The sequence below is a fragment of the Macrotis lagotis genome, chromosome 2, assembly GCF_037893015.1.
Source record: "Macrotis lagotis isolate mMagLag1 chromosome 2, bilby.v1.9.chrom.fasta, whole genome shotgun sequence".
Classification (NCBI taxonomy): Eukaryota; Metazoa; Chordata; class Mammalia; order Peramelemorphia; family Peramelidae; genus Macrotis; species Macrotis lagotis.
The window spans coordinates 135,661,384-135,686,110 of NC_133659.1; the positions used below are offsets into that span (position 1 = coordinate 135,661,384).

General features: G+C 38.3%; 1 protein-coding gene across 2 annotated transcripts in view; it reads right to left on the reverse strand.

The window, feature by feature from the left end:
- DESI2 (desumoylating isopeptidase 2) overlaps positions 1-23,618 on the reverse strand; it is a 39,754-nt gene extending 16,136 nt beyond the window's left edge. Inside the window, exons 1-2 of one of the 2 annotated variants that reach the window (XM_074222859.1) lie at positions 23,133-23,616; positions 4,722-4,821 (exon numbers count right to left, since the gene is read on the reverse strand). Coding sequence is in view for 1 of the 2 variants with exons in the window: in XM_074222858.1 (XP_074078959.1) it covers positions 23,133-23,174 (42 nt within the window). In the remaining variant the exon portion in view is untranslated. Of the gene's footprint in view, positions 1-4,721; positions 4,822-23,132 lie in introns of both variants that reach the window. The other variant, XM_074222858.1, reaches the window with a different exon arrangement.
- Positions 23,619-24,727: the final 1,109 nt, after the last annotated feature.

The window sequence follows — 24,727 nt, forward strand, 5'->3', positions numbered from 1 at the left end:
ACAGAAAACATAAGAGTCTGATTGATGGCCTAGATCTATCATCTCAGGAGAGTTGGAGATAGGACATCTGCTCAGAGGGGAATCTTAGGAAGTGTTAGGGGATTGAAGTGAAAAAAAGTTTTGAAAAACTACTGCGAAAAGTGGGATAGAAGTTTAAAGAAATCAGATAACATGAATTTCTAGTGGCAAGGTGGTAGGATTTCCTTCAGCTGTCCTAGTAACATGGGAATAGGAAAGAAGATGGATGGTGGTAGATGTGATTTTACAATCAGAATGGTGTGAATGGTAGGACAAAATTCTGAAAAGAATAATATATTTTCTATATAGCTGAACACACTGAAGAAAGTTAAAGGAAGGTCAGAGCAGGGATGATTGTCTTGAATAGGAAAAAACAGAATGAATAGAGGATTCAGACTGAATTAAAGGGTAGGAGTAAGGCAACCGGAGTGAGAAAAACACAGGAGATGTGAAATTGTGTAATAGGGAAGAATGAGAAAATTTCTGAGTTCAAAATTATTTAAGTGACAGAAGTGATAAAATATATGGTATTATCCCAAGGGCAACTAGATGGAGCCCTGGATAGAGCACTGACCCTGGAGTCTGGAGGACCTAAGTTCAAATCTGGTCTCAGAAACTTGATACTTACTAGCTGTGTGACCTTGGGAAGTCACTTAATTCCATTGCCCACAAAAAACAAACAAAAAAAAGAGATTAAAAAATCTATGGTACCACCCTATTTATTTGTAGCTAAGATACTCAGATACTATTTGATAATTCAGTGACTATATTTTGAATGCCCATAGTAGCTTAACCACTCAGATCTTATATCACATTTTCATTTACTTCCACACAAGATTAGGGGATGAGGAGACAGTTTATCTTACTGCATGGATTAGAAAACTGAGGTCCAGAAAAATTAGGGGGACACAGGAAACTTAAGGATAGAGTGAAGTAGAACAAGACTCTTAAGTATCTAACTCTAGATCTAGGCAGATTAACAGTGTGAGCTATATCCAGGTTTGTGAATACTCTAGGGTAGAACCAATTATGAACAATAAACAATTTGAGACTTGAAATATGCTTAGGGAACTTATAAACCCTGGATATTCTAATGGTAAAGGAAGGGCATTAGGAAATCACCCCATGTCATGTCTTTATAGACACATAATTTAACAATATTTTAGGAGTAAGCTCACAGAATTCCTAATTCAAATCATAAAATAATTCTCTCTGCCATCAGGTCAGATGGTAGACCTGGCTAATGGGGGTAGAGAATTTGAACAGGAAAAATCTAACTCTTGCCTGTTTGGTTGCCCTCATAAACTCTCCTTTTCTATGCTCAAGAATATGCAAAAACAAAAACATGTAATACAGTGACCTATATAAAAAAGGCTCTTAACATTCTTTTTTAAAATTGAAGAAATATAAGCTTTTTTAAATGTAGTATAAATTTTCAAATTTAAATATACATAAAACTGTAAGAGACTTTTTCCAACCATAAAACATAATTCCAATATAGGGTTATTCTTTATGGAAGATATATTCTAGCAAATCTGGTTATAAACTACATTTTTATGAAGTGAAATTTGTTTTTTCAATATAATAAGATCAAGAAATCTGTTCCCATGGAAAAATGAAAAAAAAAATCCCAAGAGTAATTTTTGAGCAAGAAAAGGGTTTAGCACAATGGAAATTCTGAGATGGGTAATGCTTTGATGGCATAATCTTCAAGATGATAGGATTTTTTAACTTTTTTCTTGGATCACAGAAATTTTTCTCATGTTCCTCAGGGTTAATTACTCAACAGAATGTATCTATACAAATTGCTAGTAGGTGTTGCCATTGAAAATCACATGGTGTGAAAAATTCCTTAAATTCAAGACTTTAGGAAGCTGGGTGGTATGATGGATTGAGCATTGAATTTGGAAGTAATGAAAAATAGTTTAAATCTGGCCTCAGATGTTTAATTAGTTGTGTAACTCTAGACAAGTCATTTGTCCTGCCTCAATTTCCTCATCTGGAAAAATGGGGGTGAAGGGGAAGCATCTATTTCTTAGGATTGTTGTGAGGATAAAATAATCAGTTGTGAAGCTAAACGTGTTATATGTTAGCTGGAACTTACTGAAATGGAATATGTCCTATATAACTGGACCCTTATAATGTTTCCAAAGGATTGCTGATATACTAGAATAAAAAATGAATACTTAATAGCTTTGTAAGTGGGTAGTGTTACCTCCTTCCTAGAGATGGAAAGTTGGACAAGATCAACTGATTTTTCTTAAAGCTACAAGAAATAAAGTTTAAATTGCTAGGAATAGGACTTCCAGGCTATCACCCTGGGAAGAATTAAAAATAGATCTATGTCTATAAACTATTTCAAAACAGTCACAGTCATTATTCTGTGCCACTAAGAAATTTAAATTATCATGCTAATGGAGCTCATTGCTAGAATGTAATAAGATACTCTCATTAATTCTCTACTTTTCATATTTCCCAGAAAAGTCCCAAAGTTTAAAAGCAAGTGAGGTTTTTTTGTGTGGCTAAATTAATGTTCACTAGATTATCTCTTTCAGAAAGCTATGAATATAAAATACAAGTAAAAGATCAGTCAAGTCCCACTAACTCCAACAGAAGCACACTGTCCTAATTTGCAAACACAGACCTAAGCTGTTCTATAAATATCTCACATCTCTCAAAGATAATCTCTCTGCTTGATACACTGCAGTATGCACTTTGCAAATAAGAAACACAATAAACCATCTCTATCTATTACTCCCAAAAAACCACAAACTATGACATTATGAAAAAAAATCTGTTTGCTGTTAGCTAAAATAGATGGTAGAAGTAGTTTTATTTTCCATAGAAAATAGAAATAATAAAATTAGCAGATCATCTAGAAAATACCTATAACATTTTGTTACCTGGTACTTCTGGCTTAGTAAAAAGAATCTTAAAAATAGTAGTAGCACCCAGATCTAAATCTTCAAATAAGGCTAGAGGTGGCAGTGGTTTCCAAACCTTCTCTAATCAAACTCTTTAAATTAGATTAACTCTTATAATTAAAATGTGCATTCCTAACTCTAGTTAGCCATCTCTGCAAATGTGTTGTTGATGCAAAGAATGACTAGCTTAGTGTAAGCTATCAATTCAAACTGGAAAAGAAGTCAAATTACATGTTCTTCCTGATTAGGTTTAGTGTCACCTCTATATCCTAGTTTTAGCATAATACTTAAGAATTTTTAGAAACCAGATTGTCAGAAAGATGGAATTGTATATCTCTTCAATATCATCTTTTTTGGACAGAGTTATGTTCTCTAACTACAAACTTAATTCCTTTCAAGGCTGCCTGTGCAATGACTCCTGCATATTATTATTAGACCATGAGTCTCGGTGGCTCAATCCTTCCAAATTGAACTGGCTGCCTCCAGACTTCACCAGCTTAATTCAAGGTCAGGATATTAATAATGACCTAGCTACATCTATAAGATGGAAGCTGTCTATGCTTCAAAGGAGTATTAGTGACACTAGAACTAAATGTCTCTTATGATTTCAGTTGCAAAATTCCATAGTGATAGTGACCTAGTACCATTAGCTATTCTTGTTGAAGCCATCATTTTATATTAGTATGGTTACTGGGGGAGCTAGGTGGCGCAGTGGATAGAGCACCGGCCCTGGAGTCAGGAGTACCTGAGTAGGGATCCAGCCTCAGACACTTAATAATTGCCTAGCTGTGTGGCCTTGGACAAATCACTTAATCCCACTGCCTTAAATAAATAAAATGAAAAAAAAAAGTTTACATATATTAGTATAGTTATCATCCAATTACTATTAGTGCCTGTTTCTCAAACTGATATTGTTTTTTTTTTTTTTTTTTTAGGTTTTTGCAAGGCAAATGAGGTTAAGTGGCTTGCCCAAGGCCACACAGCTAGGTAATTATTAAGTGTCTGAGACCTGATCTGAACCCAGGTACTCCTGACTTCAGGGCCGGTGCTCTATTCACTGCGCCACCTAGCCGCCCCTAAACTGATATTGTTTTTTACTGATATCATTTCCCCCCCAAAAAGAGCAGTTTGTTAAATATTGGCTGTTAAGTATTGGCCCTGATTCCCACAAACTTAAAGATCTGTGGAACCTCCACCGGGACGAAGACATTGCTTCTTTTTTAAGACAATGAGATCTTTTATTGTTTTCATGGAGTTGGTATGTTTTTGTAGAACTCCTAGTGTGGAAATGATGCTCAATAATTAACTCTTCTTTAACAGTCCTTAGAGAACTGTCCAGCTCAGAAAGGTTAAAGCATAAATGAGCATAAATATAGCCTGATGCAGGATCTGAATTCAATTCTTCCTAATTCCAAGTCCAGTTAGGTTTCCTCTCAATATCCCTATTTGGAAAGCTTAGCAAACAGTCCAATAAAAGCATAGAAGAAGACTGTTGCTGGGACATGAAACATTAAAGATATATGTACTTTTTGTCTTTAATACATCCAAACTAATTAAGTCCCAACAACATACAATCAATAACCCAGGGAAAAGAAAGAAAGAAAAAATCAAAATTATACTTTCCAAAGATCTGAGGCAGCATTCAGAATCTGGTTTAAAGCTTGGTTTCCCTCAAAGTTTCACACAATATATCAAAGATATACCAAGTACAATACTAAACAAATTTAGATATTACCACAAAGTACTATTCCACAGACCAAAGAACAACAAAAAACCAACCACAACAATGGCATGTCAACAATCCACTCAATCCTTTGTGGCAGAGTCACGTTCCTGTGGGTTGTTTAGCTTAATCTATGGAATCTGCTTCATGGTCATTCTGGAAAGACAGAACAATTATCAGGCTACCTGTGAATAATTCAGAAAGGTAAAAGCTTACATGAAAATATAATGCTATAAGTTCAGTCCAGTAAATAGTTTAAAATTTATTTTATTTTGATTTAATATCATATTCATTTTCAAATACATATTACTCACTCTACTTATATACTGATTAAAGGAGGCATTCTATTCACAAGACTTCCTTAAGTGAAGCATTTCCACTGGGAAAAGGGATAAAGGAAGTTACAGTTGCATACACACACACACACATATATGCACATGATACTATAACTACCCCATTTATGTACAATCAATATTATTAAATGAAATGAAGTGCAACCTAACCCAAAGATTTAAAAAACACTAAGTTGAATGTTTATTTTAATTGTTAAAAGGAGATGGTACATACGAATTCAAGTCAATTAAACACAGGTTTTATGAATTTTACCAGAGAGAAAACTGGTGCAAGTGTTGAGGATACAAGGCAAAAACAAAACAATCCCTACCTCATGGATGGATTGGATGGGTGTGTGCGTGTGTAAAATTCAAAGAAACGAAAGCTTATTTCAAGAGGGACTGAGAAAATAGGAAATGCTTTATGTAGAAGATGGCACTTGAGCTGTGCTTTGAATCTTTTCTGTGAAGTCAGGAATGAGTAGTACCTCTGAGACATAGAGGGATCATTTATGGAAAAGACCACAGCAGAGGTAATGTCATAAACATTGACTAGAGTATAGCATTGGGATTAATAGAAAATAAGACTGGAAAGGTAAATGGAAACCAGCCTGCTTAGGGCTTTAAATGTCAGACTGAGGATTTTATATTTTAACCTAAAAACACTAGGAAACCATTGAAGACTTTTGAATAAGGGGGCATCATAAAATTTCCTATGCTTTAGGAAATTAGATCTGACATAAATGACTGCAAAAGGAAGACTAATTTAGGAGGCCCCTGCAATGGCTGAGATGAAGGTGATAAGGTATTGAACTTGGGTGCTTTGTGCCTGGAGAAAGAGAAATAAGAATTATAGGTTATTTAAAGTGGGAGAACTGAAAAGACTTGGCTATTTGGTTGGATATGGAGAAGTTAAGGGACAACATGGAGTTAAATATGACTGTAAGGTTGTGAACCTGAATAACTGGAAGCATGATGGTGTCAGGTGAACAGAAAGGCAGAAGTCTGAAGGAGGGATGGTTTTGTGGGAAATCTATTATGCTGTTTGGGATATGTTCTTTGAAATACTCATGGGAACACCCTGGATTTTCAGCAGATAATTGATAATACAGACTGAAGTCAGGAAAGATTTTTTTTAACCCCCCCCAACAATATAATCTAAAATGTTAATAGTAAATATTGATGATCATCTTCATATATAAAAGAAAGCACATACCACTATCTATAGGGTAGGACAGAGGGCATGACAGATCCATCCTATTATAAATTATGTTTTACAGTGAATGATGCATTACATGTTATATATACATTTGGTGCCTAATATAATGCAGAAGAATTAATAGCCACTCATGATTGGGGTCTAGTATGTTATTTAGAACTTACATGATGTATATTTTAAGTTGTTTGATTTTTTTCTCAATGAATGAAACTCACATTTTAGAAATAAAACATTTGATGGGTCAAGGAATATATTTATAATTAATTTTATATAATTTCAGGATGGACACCACAGGAAGGTGGGAAACAGATAATTGGAAATTGTTATTACAAGAGGGCAGGCAAATACAAAATTTTTTGTAACATTATGTATTATCTCTACCTGAAAATACTAGTGATAGGATGACAACTTTAATACAAAATGTCAACCTCAATGTATTGTTAGCATATCTAACATACTATCAAGATATATATATATATGTATAATTAAAGGCTAAGCATACATACTAATAAGGGTATATTTTCTTCTCTTTTTAGTTATTTGCAATTAAAAAAACTAAACTTTTTTCCTCTGGGTAGAGTTGTTAAGCTCTATTTTGCAGAGATCTGGGCAAAATTACAGTGATGCTTCATGAAATTTGGAAATTTAAACAATCTCATCCATTACTACTCACTGGAAGCTTTAAGACTTTCACTATAATACATAAGGTTTAATTAACATAGACTAAAGTATCTATGTGATTCAGGAAATATTGTTTGTTGAAGTGAAAAATCCTTTCCCTATTTTTTTCTTCCTATTATTCCTGTGCCTCTTGGCCTATATCTACTTTTGTTTTCTCATTTTGCCCTCTGGAATTCTGGACTCTACTTCATCCTAAATTATTTCACATGATTCTTAGCCAACCCCTTTTCCAGTTTTCATTGTTCCTTCTGTCAAACTCCCCAAGACTAGGATGAAAACTAGGCTGAATCTTAACTCTCTTTACTGCCAATTTTAGAGCCTTCCAGCTAACAAAATTAAGCAATCACTCCTTTGAGGATTCCTATATCATCTTCCCCAAACCCTTGTTATAAATCTTGTTACTGTAATATCCTGGCCTTCAGGTCAATCTCCTTCCTAGAGTTAAATATTTGGTTCTCATTCTTTTCCTCTCTCCCTGTCCCTACACCAATATTCAATATACAAGTTGATGTCTGCTCAAAACACCATAGTCCATGTCTCATCACCACAGGCATTAGATTTAATCATTAACCATAACTATACCTGACCTCGAACTCTGAAGGATCATAATCTGCCATCCTATTTCTTCCTCTACTTAACTCCTGAAACCATTCTCCATTCTTACCTCATCCTTCCTTTTATTTTCCTTCACCACTCCTCCCCTAACTCTGCTTTCATGAGAAGAGCAGACTGTTTTCTCCCAAGGCATCCCTTGCTGTTCACACCCTGCCAATGTGAAATCCCACAGGAACTTCTATTTACCTCTACTCCTACTTGCCACTTAACTTTCTAGCTCCTATTCCTGAACACAGATGGAAAGTCACATACTACCAAAAAAATTATCTACTACCAATTGGTCCCTTAATTGCATGGCAAAATTTGTATTTTTCCCTTTTCAACTTTTTCTTCTTTCCCATCTCCAAACCCCCCTACTGCTTTACAGTTCTCTTGTCCTTTATATTCCTATCTCTGAATAAAAGATGGGTAGAACTATATATCTACTATGCACTGCTTTTCATTTCCTTCAGGGGTCTGACCTATCCTTGAGGTGATGAAGAAGTGCTTTTCATCTCTGAATCACATAGGTAATACCTTTCTCTCTCAGTGGCTGTCCCATGCCTCACCTCTGCCAAGACCAGAGATCCAATGGGTTTGGAATGAGTTTCTCTCAAGAAGAATCTATTCTGCATTTGATAAAATAACAAAATACATTTTTTTTGGGAAAAAAAAACCTACAAGAGAAATAATGTAAAAAACATCAGGAATGAAGGGAAAAATGGAAGACGGAAGGAGAAGGGTCTACTGGTTTACAGGCCCTATGCTGGACACCTTCCAAATACCTCCTAACTTCATCATCAAAACCCTGGAATTAGCATAAAGCTTCATTTTATAGCTTAGGAAACTGAAGCAGACAGACATTGTGACCTGGCCTTTTGAGTATCCAAGGCTGAATTTGAACTCAGGTCTTCCTGACTCCAGGCCTAATGCTCTACCTACTATAAATTACCTATCTGCCTCATATTCTATTATAGATCTCAGAATATAAAGCAGCAGTCCAAAACTATTTAGTACTGATTAAGAAAAAGAAAAGTAGATCAAAAGGAACAGATTATACAAGGGACAATCAGGAATGAGAACATCTGATAAGTTGCTCAATCACAAATTACTTAGGAAAGAACTCTACTGAATCAATTAGAAAAGAATGAAATCATACTTTTTATAGCTATGGATTAGAAATGCATTTTAACTAAATCAGAGATAGAAGCAATCATAAAATTTAAAATCAATAATTCTAATCACATGAAATTGAAACACTTTTGTACACACACAAAAATTAATGCATATAGGAAAAGAAAGGAAGTTTTGGTGAAAAACATCTTTGAATCAAATTTCTTGGTGGTTTGGAATCCTAGAAATCTAGACAACTAACAGGTTGTTAAGATTCAAAGTCATAATTTAATAGATAAATAACTTAAACAGTTCACTCAAAAAAATGGCAAACTATTAACAAACACATGAAAGGGCACTCAGGAGTAGTAATAGAAATACATGTTAGTTGGAACTATGACTCAGTGTTACAATTCTAGAAAACAATTTGGGATTATGAAGTGACTAAAGTGACTAATATATATCTATACCCTTTGATCCAAAGATTCCATGAAGCAGATACCCTTAAGGAGGATGATGGTTTTAAAAAAATCTATTTGTAACAATATTTTTTTCTGATAAGAAAATAGAAACAAAATAGTCTGGGGAATGACTAAACAAACTGTGGAATATGAACATAAAGGAATATTATGGCACTGTAAGAATTAACTAAAAAGTCAAAGACATAGATCATAAAGACTAAATGATTCAGAGTAAACAGATCCAAGGGAATAATATATACAATGATTTTAACAAGGTAAAAAAGAATGACAAACACAAAAATGAATATTAAGAAAACACAAAAAAACAAGTATGGCCAAAAAGGGGAGATATGAGCCGCCACTCCCATTCCACTCCAATGCAGAGGGGGGAAGTTCATGGCTGTGGTATATTGCTTTAATTCCAATCTATCGATATATTGATCCAGTTTTACTGGACTTTATCTTTTCTCTAAAAAATATTTTTTATATAAAAACAAAAGATATCAATAAAAATATCATTTTAAAAAGAAGTTTGTTCTGCAAAAGCAGTACTAGGAAAGGTCAACCTGCACTACAGGCCCTGCCTTGAGGAAATTTTCAAGAACCAGGCCCAGGTTGCATGCCCCATACAAGACTGTTGATTAAACTTCTCTAATAACCCATTCCAATATTGGTTGAATTTCTGATTGAGGTATGAGGCAGCATACTCCTCCTTTTCCACCACAGCTTCCAAAGTCTCTCTTTCTTTATCACCAATAGCAGCCAAACTCTCCTCTGAAATTCATGCTATTCAAATGCACCACCTAATCCAGAGTCTAAATTGGTCTACAATTCCAGGACATTCTCCTTTTTACCCTTAATCAGTTCAGCACGTGGCTCAAGATTCTTTTCCAACTCAATTCCTTAGCTCTGTGATTTTCACATACATGTTGATATTTGCTCAAATACTTGAACTTCCTCATTCCTCGCTCATGACCTACCAACTCTCTCAACTATACACAGACACAGTTACACTCTAGATCTTTCCATCACTTAAAAAATGATCCATTTCTACAATGAAGAACCCTGAATTTCCTATACTTAATTACTTTTTATCATTCTGTTCCACGAGACTCAGTCCTGGGCCTTCTTTTTTCCCTAGAGGTCAAAGGATACCAACAAAGTCAAAAGACTGCAAAAAATATTCACAACCACATGAAAAAATGCTTCAAATCACTAATAATAAAAGATACAAACCAAAGCAACACAGAAGTTTCACCTACATCTTGCAAATTGGCAAAAATTACAAAAAAAAAAATAAAAGATGAAACTCAACATTGGACAGGTTGTGGAAAACTAAGCATACTGATACATGGTTAGTAGACCATTGTGAAAATTAATTTGAAATCATGCATAAAATAATTAAAATGTCCATATAATCTCTGAACCAGAGACTCCATTACTAGGTTGATATCTCAGGGAAACCACTAAGAAGAAAGTTTCCACAGATAACAAAATATTTATAAGCAGCACTTTTTGTGACAGGGAGGGAAGAATTGAAAACAAAACAGAAATCTATCAACTGGGGTATGGCTGAACAAACTGTGGAATGAAATGGAGTAATACTATGTTGTAAGAAATGATTTGTGTAATAAACAGAGTTGCACAGAAAGATCTATATGAAATGATTCTGAGTGAAGTAAACAGACCCAAGAAAATATACAGTATAACTACAACAATAAAATTGTGAAAAAATCCCACCAAAACAATGCTACAAGTGACTATTACAAAATCACAACGATCCAGTAGGACACAGATGAAAAAATAAGAAAACAAAACAAAATTACTCCTTTGTGGAGGTTGAAGTATGCAGGTATTAGACATTGCACAGGTTTTTGGACTTTTTCAATGTACTGATCAATTAAACTATTTTTTTCCCCCCTTTCTTAAAAAAAACTATCTATTCTTAGGGATGGCTTTCAGGAAAAAGGTGGGGAAGAAATACCTGGGTTAACTATGATAATGTAAGAAACAGAATCATCAATAAACCTTATAAAAAAACACAATCCCTTATTTGCATGGAGTTTATGTTCTAAAGGGAGAGACAAGTACATTTATGCAGCATAAATACAAAGTAGTTTAAACACAAGGCATGTTTGAAAGAGAGGATTAGCAATTGAGGCCTGGAGGGAGACCAGGAAGGCTTCATGTTGAAGACAGTGCTAAGGCTGTATCTTAAGGGAAGAGAGGGGACTATTTGAGACAGAGCTAAGGAGGGAGGTGCACTTCAGGGAGGGAGCTGACAGCCAAGTGCAAAGGCACAGATGGGAAAATGTGTGTGTAGAGAACCAGCTAGGAGGCCAGTTCAGGATCAGCCTTTGGAGGCCATAAAGTTAAATAGAGGAGTTTAGAGTTTGTCCTAGTGGCAATTAGAAGGAGCCCCATGATCAGTTCTTCCCACTTACATCCATACCCACATCTGTGCAGCACCTCTACCCTCTGGCTGGGCAAGTGACTGCACCCCAGTGTCTAGTCTAGTCTGGGTACACAGTAGGCACTTTAGAAGGTGGCTTTTTGCCACTAAAAGATAAATACAGAAGCTTAGACTTGAGGTCAATTAATCAACAAATCAAGTTGTTAAATCAGCTTGGTATGTTACATAGAATAGAACAAAATGTGGGGCTTGGGAGTCAGGAAGCCCTGGACTTGAATCTTTCCCAGCCTTCAGCTGTGGGACCTTGGATTGTCACCTACCCTCAGCAGGATCTATTTTCCTCACTTGCAAAAGAACAGGGTAGAACATGCCATGTCCTCTCCACAAAGTCTAGGATCCTATGATAAGGGTCTACCATATAAAGTTGAAGGGAACAAGCATTTCTTATGCCCCTACTTTGGGCTAAATGCTTTACAAATATTATCTCACTAGTGACATTGTGTCAGGCACCATACTGGGTGGAAGGGATGCAGAACCAGAAAATTATAGATAGTTCTAAGCTTCAAGGTGTTTATTTTCTCATTTGAGAATGTACATAAATAAAATGCAAAATATAATGTAATGAGGGAGGAGGAGGATCTAACATCCCCTATAAAAAATGTCAGCATAAGATGAATGAAATACAGCTAGAAATGTTTGTCTAAAAAAAAAATCCTAAAAAAAGGTTTCAGTGTATTGAAAACTCAATGTGTAGTAAGCACACTTTAACCATGGCTTGTTAAATTTCCATAATTTTAATAGGATAGCTACTAAATGCTCTATGAATGTTGGAGTTTTGGTGACCCATTTCCTACTTGTATCTTTTTTTTAAAAATTATCTATTATCCATTTTCTTTATTACCAGATAATCTAATGAACTTAGAGATAAGAATCAAATACAATCTAAGCTTGTTCTTGTAATAATTCATATTTATAAAAGAGTTAAATATAATTTAGAAATCAGCACTGAACATCACTGGAAAATAAAAAATCACAATGGATTAGTTATTACTTACTGATAGATATGTTTGTGGGGTTCTGAGCTTTACAATATACTAAATACTTAAGGAAAGCTAACTGAATTCCAAGTCAACCTAGAAAATACTCACAAATGATTTTGTTGTGCCTCTTTCACACTTAGAAAAATCGAGAAAGATAAGCAAGAAAAAATTAAGAATATGAACAGAATTTGAGAAAAATTAATTAAGATAGATTTCTGGTAATTACTAACTTAAGTAATATACCTATTTTTCAACAATGCAAAACAATTTTGCAGTTTAAAACTGATCATGTCCTAAGAATACATTAGTTACAGTTCATAATGCAATAAGAATTGTAAATAAATGAAGGAAATGTGAACAAAAGACACAGAGATTAAATAATTATCCTAAATAATAAGTTGCCTGAAGAGAAAAAAATCATAAAAAAATGAAAATGAGACAACATATCCAAAGTTGTGGCATGTACCTAAAGCAATCTTTAGGAAACTTTATCTGTGAGCACATATTCATAAGAAAGAAAACACCCACCATTTGAGCATGCAGCCCCCAAAATCTTAGATTTTCATCAAATTTATCACAAAATAAACACAAAAGTAAAAATTTTGGAAAGAAAATAAAACCTAAGGGAAGAAATAAAACTACTGTTAAAAAAATTAATATAATAAATCAGTATCTAATTTTTTAAAACAAGAAAATCATATAACCAAAAATAAAAAAGAAAACCATCAGAAGTTATTACTTTCAATAAGATACTTTCAATAAGATAAGGGCAAATCAGAAAATTTCAATATAATATTTAAATGTAAAATACTCAAATGAACACAACAGGATATTGAAAATAAAAGATAAATGATGAATTTGTAGCTGAATTCTAACAAATATAGGACAAATAGTTCCTATGCTACACAAACTATTTACAAAAATAGAGGAAAAAAAAACCTTACCCAATCTTCTATGACACAAAAATGATCTTGAAACCAACACCAGGGAGAGACAGAGCAGAGAAAGAAAACAATATACCAATATCACTAATGAATACTGAAGCATAATTATTATATATTAGCAAGACTATAGAACTAGTTTAAAATTATTCAATAAGCAGGCTGGACCAGGTATGCAAGGATAGTTCACAATGTTATAAAAATCAGAAACATAAGAAACTATTAATTAAAAAAAAAGGTACTATCAACCAAAGCAGGAAAAAGTCTTTGAGAAAAGGATTTATTAAAAACACTGAAAGAACAGGAATAAAATTTTCTTTAATATGACAAAAAGTATCTAAAATTAAGCTCTAACATTATTTGTAGTAGAAAAATAGTTTTGGGTTTCCTCAATAAGATTGAAAAGAGAATGCCACAATCTAAACCAGTGGTTCTTACCCTAGAGTCTGTATCTTGTTTTAAAAAATATTTTGTCAACTGTATTTCAATATAAATGACATCCTTTGTAATACTACTTATAACCTTATTTTGATAAGAGGTTTATATAAGCTTCTCCAGACTGCCAAAGGAGGTCCTACAACTCACAAAAATGGTTAAGAATCTCATAAATCATTATTTGATAGGGATACAGAGGCAAAGAGAGGAGGCAAATTTGTAGATGATAGGACAGTTTACTTAAATAAGGCACCCTAAAGAATCCATGAAAAAATAAAATAATGAACACAGCTTCATTAACATAAGTACACAAAATTAATTCACAAAAATCAGCAGCCTTGCAGTAAATGATTAATAAAACCCAATAGGAATAGGTTAAAAGTAAAATTCCATTTAAGATAGTTAAATGGATTAAATATCTGAGAATTAACTTAAACCCTACACATAGAACTTTGATTACTGCAACTATGAACTCATTCTTATATAAATAAGTATCCTAAGAAATCAATATTTCCGACACTCATACCTGGGTTTGTACCAATATAGCATAAATAACAACATTAGGGAGCAGCTAGGTGGCACAGGGGATAGAGCACCACCCTGGAGTCAGGAGGACCCCAGTTCAAATCCAGTCTCAGACACTTAATGATTGCCTAGCCGTGTGACCTTGGGCAAGCCACTTAACCCCATTGCCTTAAATAAATAAAATTTAGAAAAGTAACTAGATTTTAGAAATTTAGTGGGTGCCAATCAAATCACCAAAGATTCTTTACTGCACCAACAAACAAAACAACAAAACTCATTTGGAGGATTAAAGGTCAAGAATAACAACGGACTGAGATACAGAAGTTTAGGTATATCGGTAAAGGGAACTCCCAGATGAGGTTACTTCTACCCAAACAGGTCTGCACCATCTCTGAAACTTAAAATATCTTAGAAAGCATCTCAGAGAACTAAGAGCTAAGTGACTTAGCCCTGTATTAGGTCAGAATGCAAGAGGCAGGAGATATCAGAGTTAAGGTTACAAAAACTATTTGATATTGAATAAAAAAAATGACTAATACAATAAACTAGATAAGCAAAACTAAAAAAATATAATCAATAATCTAGTGTTCAGTAAATTCAAGAATATAAACTATTTGAAAAGACAGATTATTTCAAAAGAACTGCTGGGAAAACTGGAAGACCATCAAAAATAGATTTAGATAACCACATGTTAAACTCAATTAATTCAAAATGGATAAATACGTTATTTTAAAATCACCCCTTTAAAAAATTTTGAGATAACTCACAATAACAGACATGGGAAAACTTTGTAAGCAAGCATACCAAAAAAATATCATAAAAAACAAAATAGATCTATAAGAACTGAAAAATGTATAAGATCCATTCTCCAACAGACTAGTTAGAGGTGAAAGTCAAGAACAGTTTTCAAAATAAGAAACAAACTTTAGAAAACACAATAAATTGAAACAATTTAAAATAAAGCCAGAGAAAAAAATACATATTTTTAAATCACAAAAAATCAGAAATGTAAATTAAAATAAATTATTAAACAAGTAATAATGATAATTTATAATAGCTATCAGGAGCAGTACAGGCAGTTAGGTGGCTCAGGGGATAGTGTTGGACCTGGACTCTTCCTGAGTTCAAATCCAGGCATTGTATAGCTCTGGGTAAGTCATTTATAACCTCATTTGCCCCTTTGTTTCCTCATCTAGAGAAAGAGCTAGAAAAGGAAATGGGAAACCACTCCAATATCTTTGCCAAGAAATCTCCAAATGGGAATCACAATGAGTTGGACAAAACTGAAATGACTGAACAACAGGTGCAGTGGGGCATAATGGGTAGAACTGGTGTCAGAGTCAGGAAGGCTAGGGTTCAAATCACTTTACCTACAAGTCTCCAGACAACTTTTGAAGAATATAAATAGCAGAGCAGGTCCTGATCTGCAATGGTAAATTGTCAGATGTTACTGATGAAATCCCAAGTCATCAAAAAAATATTACTATAACTAACATTTATACAGGGCTTTAGAATTGGATAGTGTTTTACATTTAGATCTTTACTATCATCCAGGGAGGTGGGTACTATTATTATTCCTATCTTGCAGGAAAGGAAACTGAGGCTCAAAGAAATTAAATTACTTGAGAGTATTTGAACTAAAGTTTTGATTCAAAACTCCATTAATTATGCCATGATTCTTTTTCTTAAAAATGAGAAAATTCATTTTTGGAGCAGCTATGGGAAGACCAAGCAAGCTGCCTGGCATTCTATATTCTGCCTCTGAGATTGTCTGGGCTACCTGGTTGGCTGGAATGCTCTCTCTTTAGTATCATTCTCTGCCCCTAATGGTGCAGAAATTCCCTGATGGCAGGAACTGTCTCAATTTTGTCTTTGTATCTTCAGGGCCCAGCACAGAGTAGGAAGGTGCTTAACCCAGGCTTGAACAATGTTGGAGCTGTGAATTGAGTCAATGTGAAATTATTCAAGAAAAGTTACTAGAGTATCCATATCTCAGATCAGAGACCCTACCACTTCAAGGTAGTGGAGGGGATTCCTTAAGTAGATAACCGAAAGCATACAAATACGTTCACAGTGGCATTATTTGTGCTAACAGAAAGCAAGAGATATTTAGGAAATACAACAGCTAGGAAATGGCTGGACAAATTATGGCATATGGATCTAGCATAACATTACTTCCCCTTACAGAATGATAAGAATTCAGAGAACATTTAAATAGCAACATGGTGGTGGTGGAGGGAGGGAAGGGGGAGAATTGTAAAATAAAAAACCTTACAAAAATGTTAGGTAGAAATTGCTGTTGTATATAATTGCAAAATACATAAAATATTAATAAAGAAAAAAGAAAAAATAAGTATCTGCATGAATAGATGCAGGATGAAGAAAATAAGATATATATATAAATACAAGGACGATATAAAAAGTCAATCCTAAAAAGCAACACGATTTCGACTATGATTTTTAAAATTAGGTTATTATCAAAGGTAAAGGAAACACTGCCCTTTTTTTGTTAACAATTAAACTGGTTAAGTGTGCAAAAATGAAATTTATTAATAAATTAAAAAGAAAGGATTCTTTTTTCATCCTTTCCAAAAATCATGGAGTGTCTAAGCCAAGGCTGCAAAGACCCTTAGAAGGAGAACTGTATGGAAGAGGTGTACCAGACTGTGCCTCCTGAGAGTCTGTCTATTCAGGGCAGGATTGTATGAGACTAAGCACTGGGCCTTGTGGCTTCATACAACACTCAACCTGTGCCAGTCCTCTCTGAGTCTCCCTCCTTTGCAGCCATGATTCACTCTTGCATCTCAGACCATTTCTTCCTTCGGGTGACCAGAATTCTGGGACTCTAAGCTATGACCAATCACCCTTTGATTGGGCAGGGGCTGTTTTTGCTTTGTGACCCTATTGCTTAGTGCAGTACCTGGTCTAGATGAAGAGCTCAATAACCAGTCCTACCAGTCACCCACCCTTACCCTGTAGGTCCGATCTCAGGACCTCCACAATAGTCTCTCTAGCTGTCCTTACTTTAGGCCTCCTCTAATAGGCCGCTTAACAGATCTTCCTTAAGGTCTGATCAAGTAATTGCCCCAACCCAATGAACCCTGTGACCCCCTACTGCTTCCAAGATCAGCAAACTGTCCTCTAGAGGTTTAAAGCCTTTTACAACCTGCCTCTCCTGGATTCTTAACTATACATATAGCACAGTTCCTGGGACACATAAATAATTGTTCTTCATAATGATAATGATTCATTTTATATACACTAAAGATCTATATGAATTTGCCAAGTCAAATTAAAAATAAAACTTTTTTTGGAGTCATATTTGGATTTGGAGAAGATGAGGGGTTCAAATCTTGATTCTATTACTACCTATTTGTGGTATGACCTCTGGGCCTCAGTTTTCTTGTCTGCAAAAATGTGAGGGTTGGCCTAGACGGTGTCTAAGATTTCTTCCAGTTCTAAGTCGATGAGCCTATGATTGGATTACCTGTATGATTGTAACAAGACAATGTATAAAAAGACTTGATATTTCTTAGGCTACATTCTTTTCTTGGTCATTTTTGTAGTCATAGTCTGTGTAGTCAGTCTCTCTCTCTCTCTCTCTCTCTCTTAGTTTTTGCAAGGCAACGGGGGTTGCCCAAGGCCACACAGCTAGGTAATTATTTAAGTGTCTGAGGCTGGATTTGAACTCAGGTACTCATGACTCCAGGGCTGATGCTTTATCCACTGTGCAACCTAGCCGCCCCGCTGTGTAGTCTTAATAGGTTTGAATTCACAGATCTGTAAAATATAAAGGTAATGTTTGGATACAAGAATATAGAGGTACAGAGAAACATCTGGGAAACGTGCTTTCAATTGTTTAAAGCGCTAGATGAGACAGGAATAAGAGGTATCAACTAACTTGAACCTTTCCTAATATTACCTAACCAAATCCCATGAAAAGGTAGGCACCACAGAATACCCATATTTCCAACTACTAACATTCTTTAGGTGGAACTTAGATAAATAATAGGTTTAAGACAATTAAGACAATCTCCTACCTCTGGAAGGGTCCCTAGGGCAGGAACATGTTTATTCATAGCTTATGTTAGGTTTTGTTGGGGACTGGAGTTAGCCTGGGCAGATGAAACTGTGTTATGAGTACACTTCAGGAAATGTTGATCCACCACTGCCTGATACTGGATTAAGCGTCAAAAAATAATGAAAAAATTTTAGAGAAATAGATAAAGACTTGAATACTGAATCAAAGATTTGCATGGGAAATAAGTCCCTCTCATCTTAAAAATGAGTAAATTGAAAACCAAAAAAGTTAAGTGACTTAAGGATTCCAGGTCACAAAAGTGGTTGTCAGAAGCAAAATTGAAACTCAGGTGCTCTGATTCCAAATTCAACATTTTCCCCTATGGCTATAATTGTTCAGATATTTTTCAGTTTTATCTGACCCCATTTGGGATTTTCTTGGTAAAGAAAAGTTTGGTAAAGTGGTTTGCTATTTTCTTCTCAAGCTCATTTTGTAGATGAGGAAATTGAGGCAAAGTTAAGTGACTTGCAGGGTCACACAATTACCATCAGAGGTCAGATACTGTACCACCTAGCTGCTCCTCTTTCCATAGAATTAAAGCTGAAACCCTAATTTTAATCACTTGCCTTGTTTGAATATATCTATATACTTGTGATGTCTCACAGCCACCTCAAATTTGTTATCCTAGATGCTTGCTTCTGCCTACACTGAGTTTATATTTGATCCTCGATGACTTTTGAAGTTGACTAACTTGATTAGATCAGGGTTTTAAGTAAAAATCACTTTTATCAGTTCCCATTGAATGGATATATGTATGTTATGTATATACATGCATGTACACATATTCTGGGGGGAACACAAGATTCTGGCACTGTGGGGAAACATTCAAATAAGTAGGGACACAAATTCTGTTTTGGGAACTCCCTCTACACATGGAGATAGTGACTGATCTCTTAATTTAGCCTTAAAAAATTGCATGAGGTCACAGAGAGGTAAGAAAATGTGTCAGAGGGGCGGCTAGGTGGCACAATGGATAGAGCTCTGGCCCTGGAGTCAGGAGTACCTGACTTCAACTCTGGCCGCAGACACTTAATAATTGCCTAGCTGTGTGACCTTGGGCAAGTCACTTGACCATACTGCTTTAAATAAATTTTTAAAAAAAGAAAAGAAAATGTGTCAGAGAAGGTGCCTGATATTAGGTTTTCCTGACTGCAGTATAGGCCCTTGTTAGAGTAATTAGTAGACATTTTATTCAGATGGGGACACATTTTGTTTTCTTTTTTTAAGGTTTTTGCAAGGAAAATGGGATTAAGTGGCTTGCCCAAGGCCACGCAGCTAGGTAATTATTAAGTGTCCTAGACGGGATTTGAACCCACGTACTCCTGACTCCAGGGTTGGTGCTTTATCCACTACGCCACCTAGCCGCCCCTGGATGGGAACACATTTTACCCCCACCAAAATGTGTGTTCAATTTGCCAGATTTTTTTTTGTCACCTCCTCCCCCAACTCCCCAATTATCCTTCACATAATGTTTCTGCCTTTTCCTGCCTTCTTGCAGTTTTCTATCTGTCCCTGTCAGAGGTGTATTTACTCCCAGAACACTTTTAAGTTTAATGTGCATTATTAATATTTTCTTAAATGTATAAAATCAACAAAACTATAAATCAAGTCCTGATTTGTAGCCTTAGCCGATTTCTGAGCTGTAAATGCTCCCACTAAACATTTTATATTCAGGCAAGATCAAGGCTCCAAGCAGATATAGGATTCTCCCCACAGTGCTTTTTGTTCACTGCCTCTTCCATAAAGCCTTCTGCAAATCTCTCATAAACTTATCACTGGACTAGCTTTTATGTACTTATCATATTCTAATATGTATACTGTATTAATTTGTGTAATCTTATTTATTCCCTTGCCAGCTTGCAAGTTCCTTGAGGGTTCTCCAACTCTGTATCCCCCAATGTCTGTATGCCATACACATGATAGGTATTAAATATTTATTAAATCTGAATTCCCTATACAGAGAATATCTCAAGAACATTCTTTTTGGAGGATGGAATCCCCCCAAGTCCTACACAAACAAGAAGAATACAGTTTTCATTTATAGAAAACTGCAGAATGTACAAAGCCCTTTATATAAATTCATATTATCATTTCAATTAACCTAAAATTAACCTATTCTTTTTTTTTTGCAAGGCATTGGATTAAGTGACTTGTTCAAGGTCACAACACAGCTAAGAATTAAGTGTCTGAGGCTGGATTTGAACTCAGGTCTTCCTGCCATCAGTGGTGGGCTCTATCCACTGTGCTACCTAGCTGCCCCTAATGCAAGTATTCTTATAACTAAATATAAACTCTGAGGGAACTTAATTTGACTGGTTTACAACTAGCAAGTGGCAAAGTTTAAACAAGTCTTTTCAACTAAGTTCAATGAATTTAATCATTGAGGTAAAAGCACCAGCATTCAAGATGTCTAGATATTCTCTGAGGACTACATGGATTCTCTGTGGAAAATTAATAGGCAGGGGAGGCTAGGTGGCACAGTGGATAGAGCACCGACCCTGGAGTCAGGAGTACCCGAGTTCAAATCTGACCTCAGACACTTAATAATTACCTAGCTGTGTGGCCCTGGGCAAGCCACCTAAGCCCATTGCCTTGCAAAAAAAAAATACCTTAAAAAAAAAGAAAATAGGAAGGAGAGAAATCAAGAAAACTATAGATGGAAAGAAAGTGTAGCTTAGTGTAACTCGAGGCAAAAGGAAGTTTGAGAAGCAAAAAGACGGCTGAAAATGGCAACAGATTCCGTCAACACTAACTGCAAGCTAAAGGTCCCTTTTCACATATGCACTGTGAAAATGATAATGCACACCTGTACACATGAATAGAAACTACATAGTCTTCCTTAAGCATGTAGGTAGTAAATGAATAAGGCATATATAACTGAATTAAGGATAGGCCAAAAGCAAAAGAAGCCAAAATCATATTTAAAGTTTCTCCAGGTGATGTCAATTGGAGGAAAGATGAGAACTAAGAAAATAAGCAATAAACAAAAGCCTAAAAAAGATGCCTTAGCCTATTAGGAAAAATCCATAAATTGAAAGGAATCCCTGTCTTTCAAATAAACTAAAAGTGGCTCTTAGGAAGGCTAAAACAGTTTAAAGTTGATAATAGCCACTGGCCATCTGATAATCATTGAAATCCTTCTCTAACAGATTAAAACTATTAACAAAGCAAAGTGGAATCATATTACAGCTAAGAAAATAAAACAAGTTCCTAATTTGACTATAAATGCTAGACTGGAAGCCAGAAAATCTGGATTCTAGTTCTAGATAGCTTCTGAGGAAGCTCTGTGAGTGGTTCACATACTCATCTTTTCAGGATCAGAGACATTTCTGCCAGTTTGGAAAGTTTCACCAATATTTTCCATATTTATGATAAATCAGATTCTCTGGGCATATTAACTTATATAGCCTAAAGAAAACACATCATTTCCAGCCTTTGTAAGCATGTTTACTTGCTCTTAGAGTAATTTCTTTTAGGACCTGGATCAGAGAGTGACTTATTCTCTCTAGGAATTATGGGTTGAAAAACAGAATAAATCTGGCTTATAGTTTTATAAATATATATGTATATACATTCTCTCTCTCAGAGAGAGAGAGAGAGAGAGAGAGAGAGAGAGAGAGAGAGAGAGAGAGAGAGAGAGAGAGAGAGTCTTCTTCAGTTGAGAGAGGGCAAACACAGGATGACTATCTATCCTAGAAAATGAATGCAATTATTCAGAAAGTTTTCGTTTTTTTGCAAGGCAATGGGGTTCTGCGGCTGGCCCAAGGCCGCACAGCGAGGCAGTCATTAAGTCTGAGGCCGCATCTGAGCCCAGGCAGAGCCAGCGCTCTACCCACTGCGCCACCCGGCCGCCCCTCAGAAAGAGCGTTAAAAAGAGGCAGTTGAGGGGTCTTGTCTTTGCTCCCGGGGTCACACCGGGTCGGGGGCCCCCGGGCGTCCCGGGCGTCCCTGGCTCTGCGCCGCCCCGGGTCTTCCCGCCACCCCACAGGGGCTCAGGCGCGGCTAAGTCAAAGCCAAGGGCGCCGATCCGGACCCAGCAGGGCTGGGCCTGCTGCGGCGGCCGCGCTCCGACAAGTCCCTGAAGTTGGGAGAGTCCGGGGCCGCGTGTGCGGACACTCCGGGGAGCGTGTGCGGACATCCCGGGGCCGCGTGTGCGGACAGCCCGGGGAGGCGTGTGCGGACACTCCGGGGCGCGTGTGCGGACAGCCCGGGGCCGCGTGTGCGGACAGCCCGGGGCGGCGTGTGCGGACACTCCGGGGAGCGTGTGCGGACATCCCGGGGCCGCGTGTGCGGACACTCCGGGGAGCGTGTGCGGACATCCCGGGGCCGCGTGTGCGGACACTCCGGGGCGCGTGTGCGGACAGCCCGGAGCCGCGGCGTGACACCCTGGGAGTGCGCTGTGCGGGCAGCCCGGGGCCGCGCGCGCGGACACTCCGGGGCGCGTGTGCGGACAGCCCGGGGCCGCGCGGGTCTCGGGGGGCGGGCAGGCGGGAGCCAAGTCAAGGAAGCCGGCGCCACCTGTTGCGCCCCCGCCGCCCCGGAGCGGGGCCCACGCCGCAGGCCCGGGCGGCGGCGGAGCGGGGGAGGGGCGCCCGCGCCGCGGCGGGGGAGGGGCGCGGGGCCCGCACTCACCATGTCGTACACGTTGAGGACCACCAGCTGGTTCGCCCCCATCCTCCTCCCCGCGGCCGCCGCGTCTTGCCGGAACGTGCGGGCCCTCCCGCCCACCGCCCCGGCTCTCTCTCCCGCACGAGCCCCGGCGAAGGCCGCTGCTCCCCCCGCCGGCGCCTCGGGGAACGGCAGCCGGGGCGGGCCCGGCGATCAGCGTCCGGCGCGCAGGAGCATCGGGGGCCGGGGCGGCGCGGCCGGGGCGGAGAGGGACGGCGCCTGCCCCGGGGCGGCGGCAGGACGGGCGGCGCGGGGCACCGGCCGGCTCCCGCTCCTCCGAGGGGGCGGACACGTGGGGGGAGGCGGGGCCTGGCCGCGGGGCGGCCCAGGCGTCCCCTCCGGGGGCGGGGCCCGCCCGGCGCCCTAGCGGAGCCGGCCTCGGCTTCCGGGCCGCGGCCCCTTCGAGGCCTAAAATGGTGGCCGCATCTGCGAGGGCCTCGTCCGCCTTCGGGGAGGAGCTCCGAGGGGAGACTACAGCTCCCGGCGTGCCGCGCGAGTGCCCGCCCCCGCGAAGACTACACTTCCCAGAAGGCAGCGCGCAGCCCTGCCCCCCCGGATCCACCCCTCCGACTGTGACTATCCCTCCTGCGACTCCGCCCCCCACCCTCCCCCGGCCCCCGAGGAGCCGGCAGGAGCGCTTTGCATGCCGGTTCTTGCAGTCTTCGCCCCTCGCACCGCCCGAGTGGGGTTCCTGGGAAAACTGCCGCCCGGCACTGCCGCCGCGCAGGTGTCGAAGTCCGAAAGACGGGTGTCCTCACGCCCTCGACCCTCGAGTCAGGAGGAGTCAACCAACCCTCCGTGGCTCTAAACCTCGCCTTTTACCTGTGCATAGGGAAAACCTAAAATGCCGGGCAGCTGATGATCAGTGCCTGCGCCTCACCTTACTCCATTCTTCTCCTTGCTCCCCCTCCCCTCCCCTCTCTCTCCTGACCTTGGTGGATGTCGCATCCCCCACGCGTGTCTGTGGCGGAGGATGCTGCTTGTTGTAGGAGAGCTACCCTAGCATGGTGGAGAGAGAGGGAAAGTAGAATCCTACTATGGAGGGTAACGGGAAAAAAACACATCCTTTCCCAGGGGCCTTGTCTCTGCTTAGTTAGTTACTGCCTACGTCTGTTTGTAAAACACATGAAACATAGCAATCTGGGGAAATTCATACAATCTGGTTGATATTTGGGGGATTGGGAAGAAAAATATTGATGGAGAAAAGTATCTCTGTCTATGGAACAGTGAACTCATCTCAAAGGATCTTCCAAAAACCAATGGCTTCCACAGGTTTCTTGAGTATAACTCTGCTTTGGGCATCGTTGGTTTTTTCTGGGTGTGTGGCTGTCATCGGATGGGTTCATCCTTCAGATCCCATGGTGTGATCAAAGGAAAAGAGATCTTCGGGTCTCAAGGACACCAACATCTATTATACTGTAAACTCCAAAGAATAGATATCAGAATATATATAAGCAAATGATTATTTTAACAAAGAGCTGGATAAATCTAAATCGAAAGCAGGGAGATTCCTTCTTCAGTAGCCCCCATCACTGCAGACTCTGGATATCAACATTACA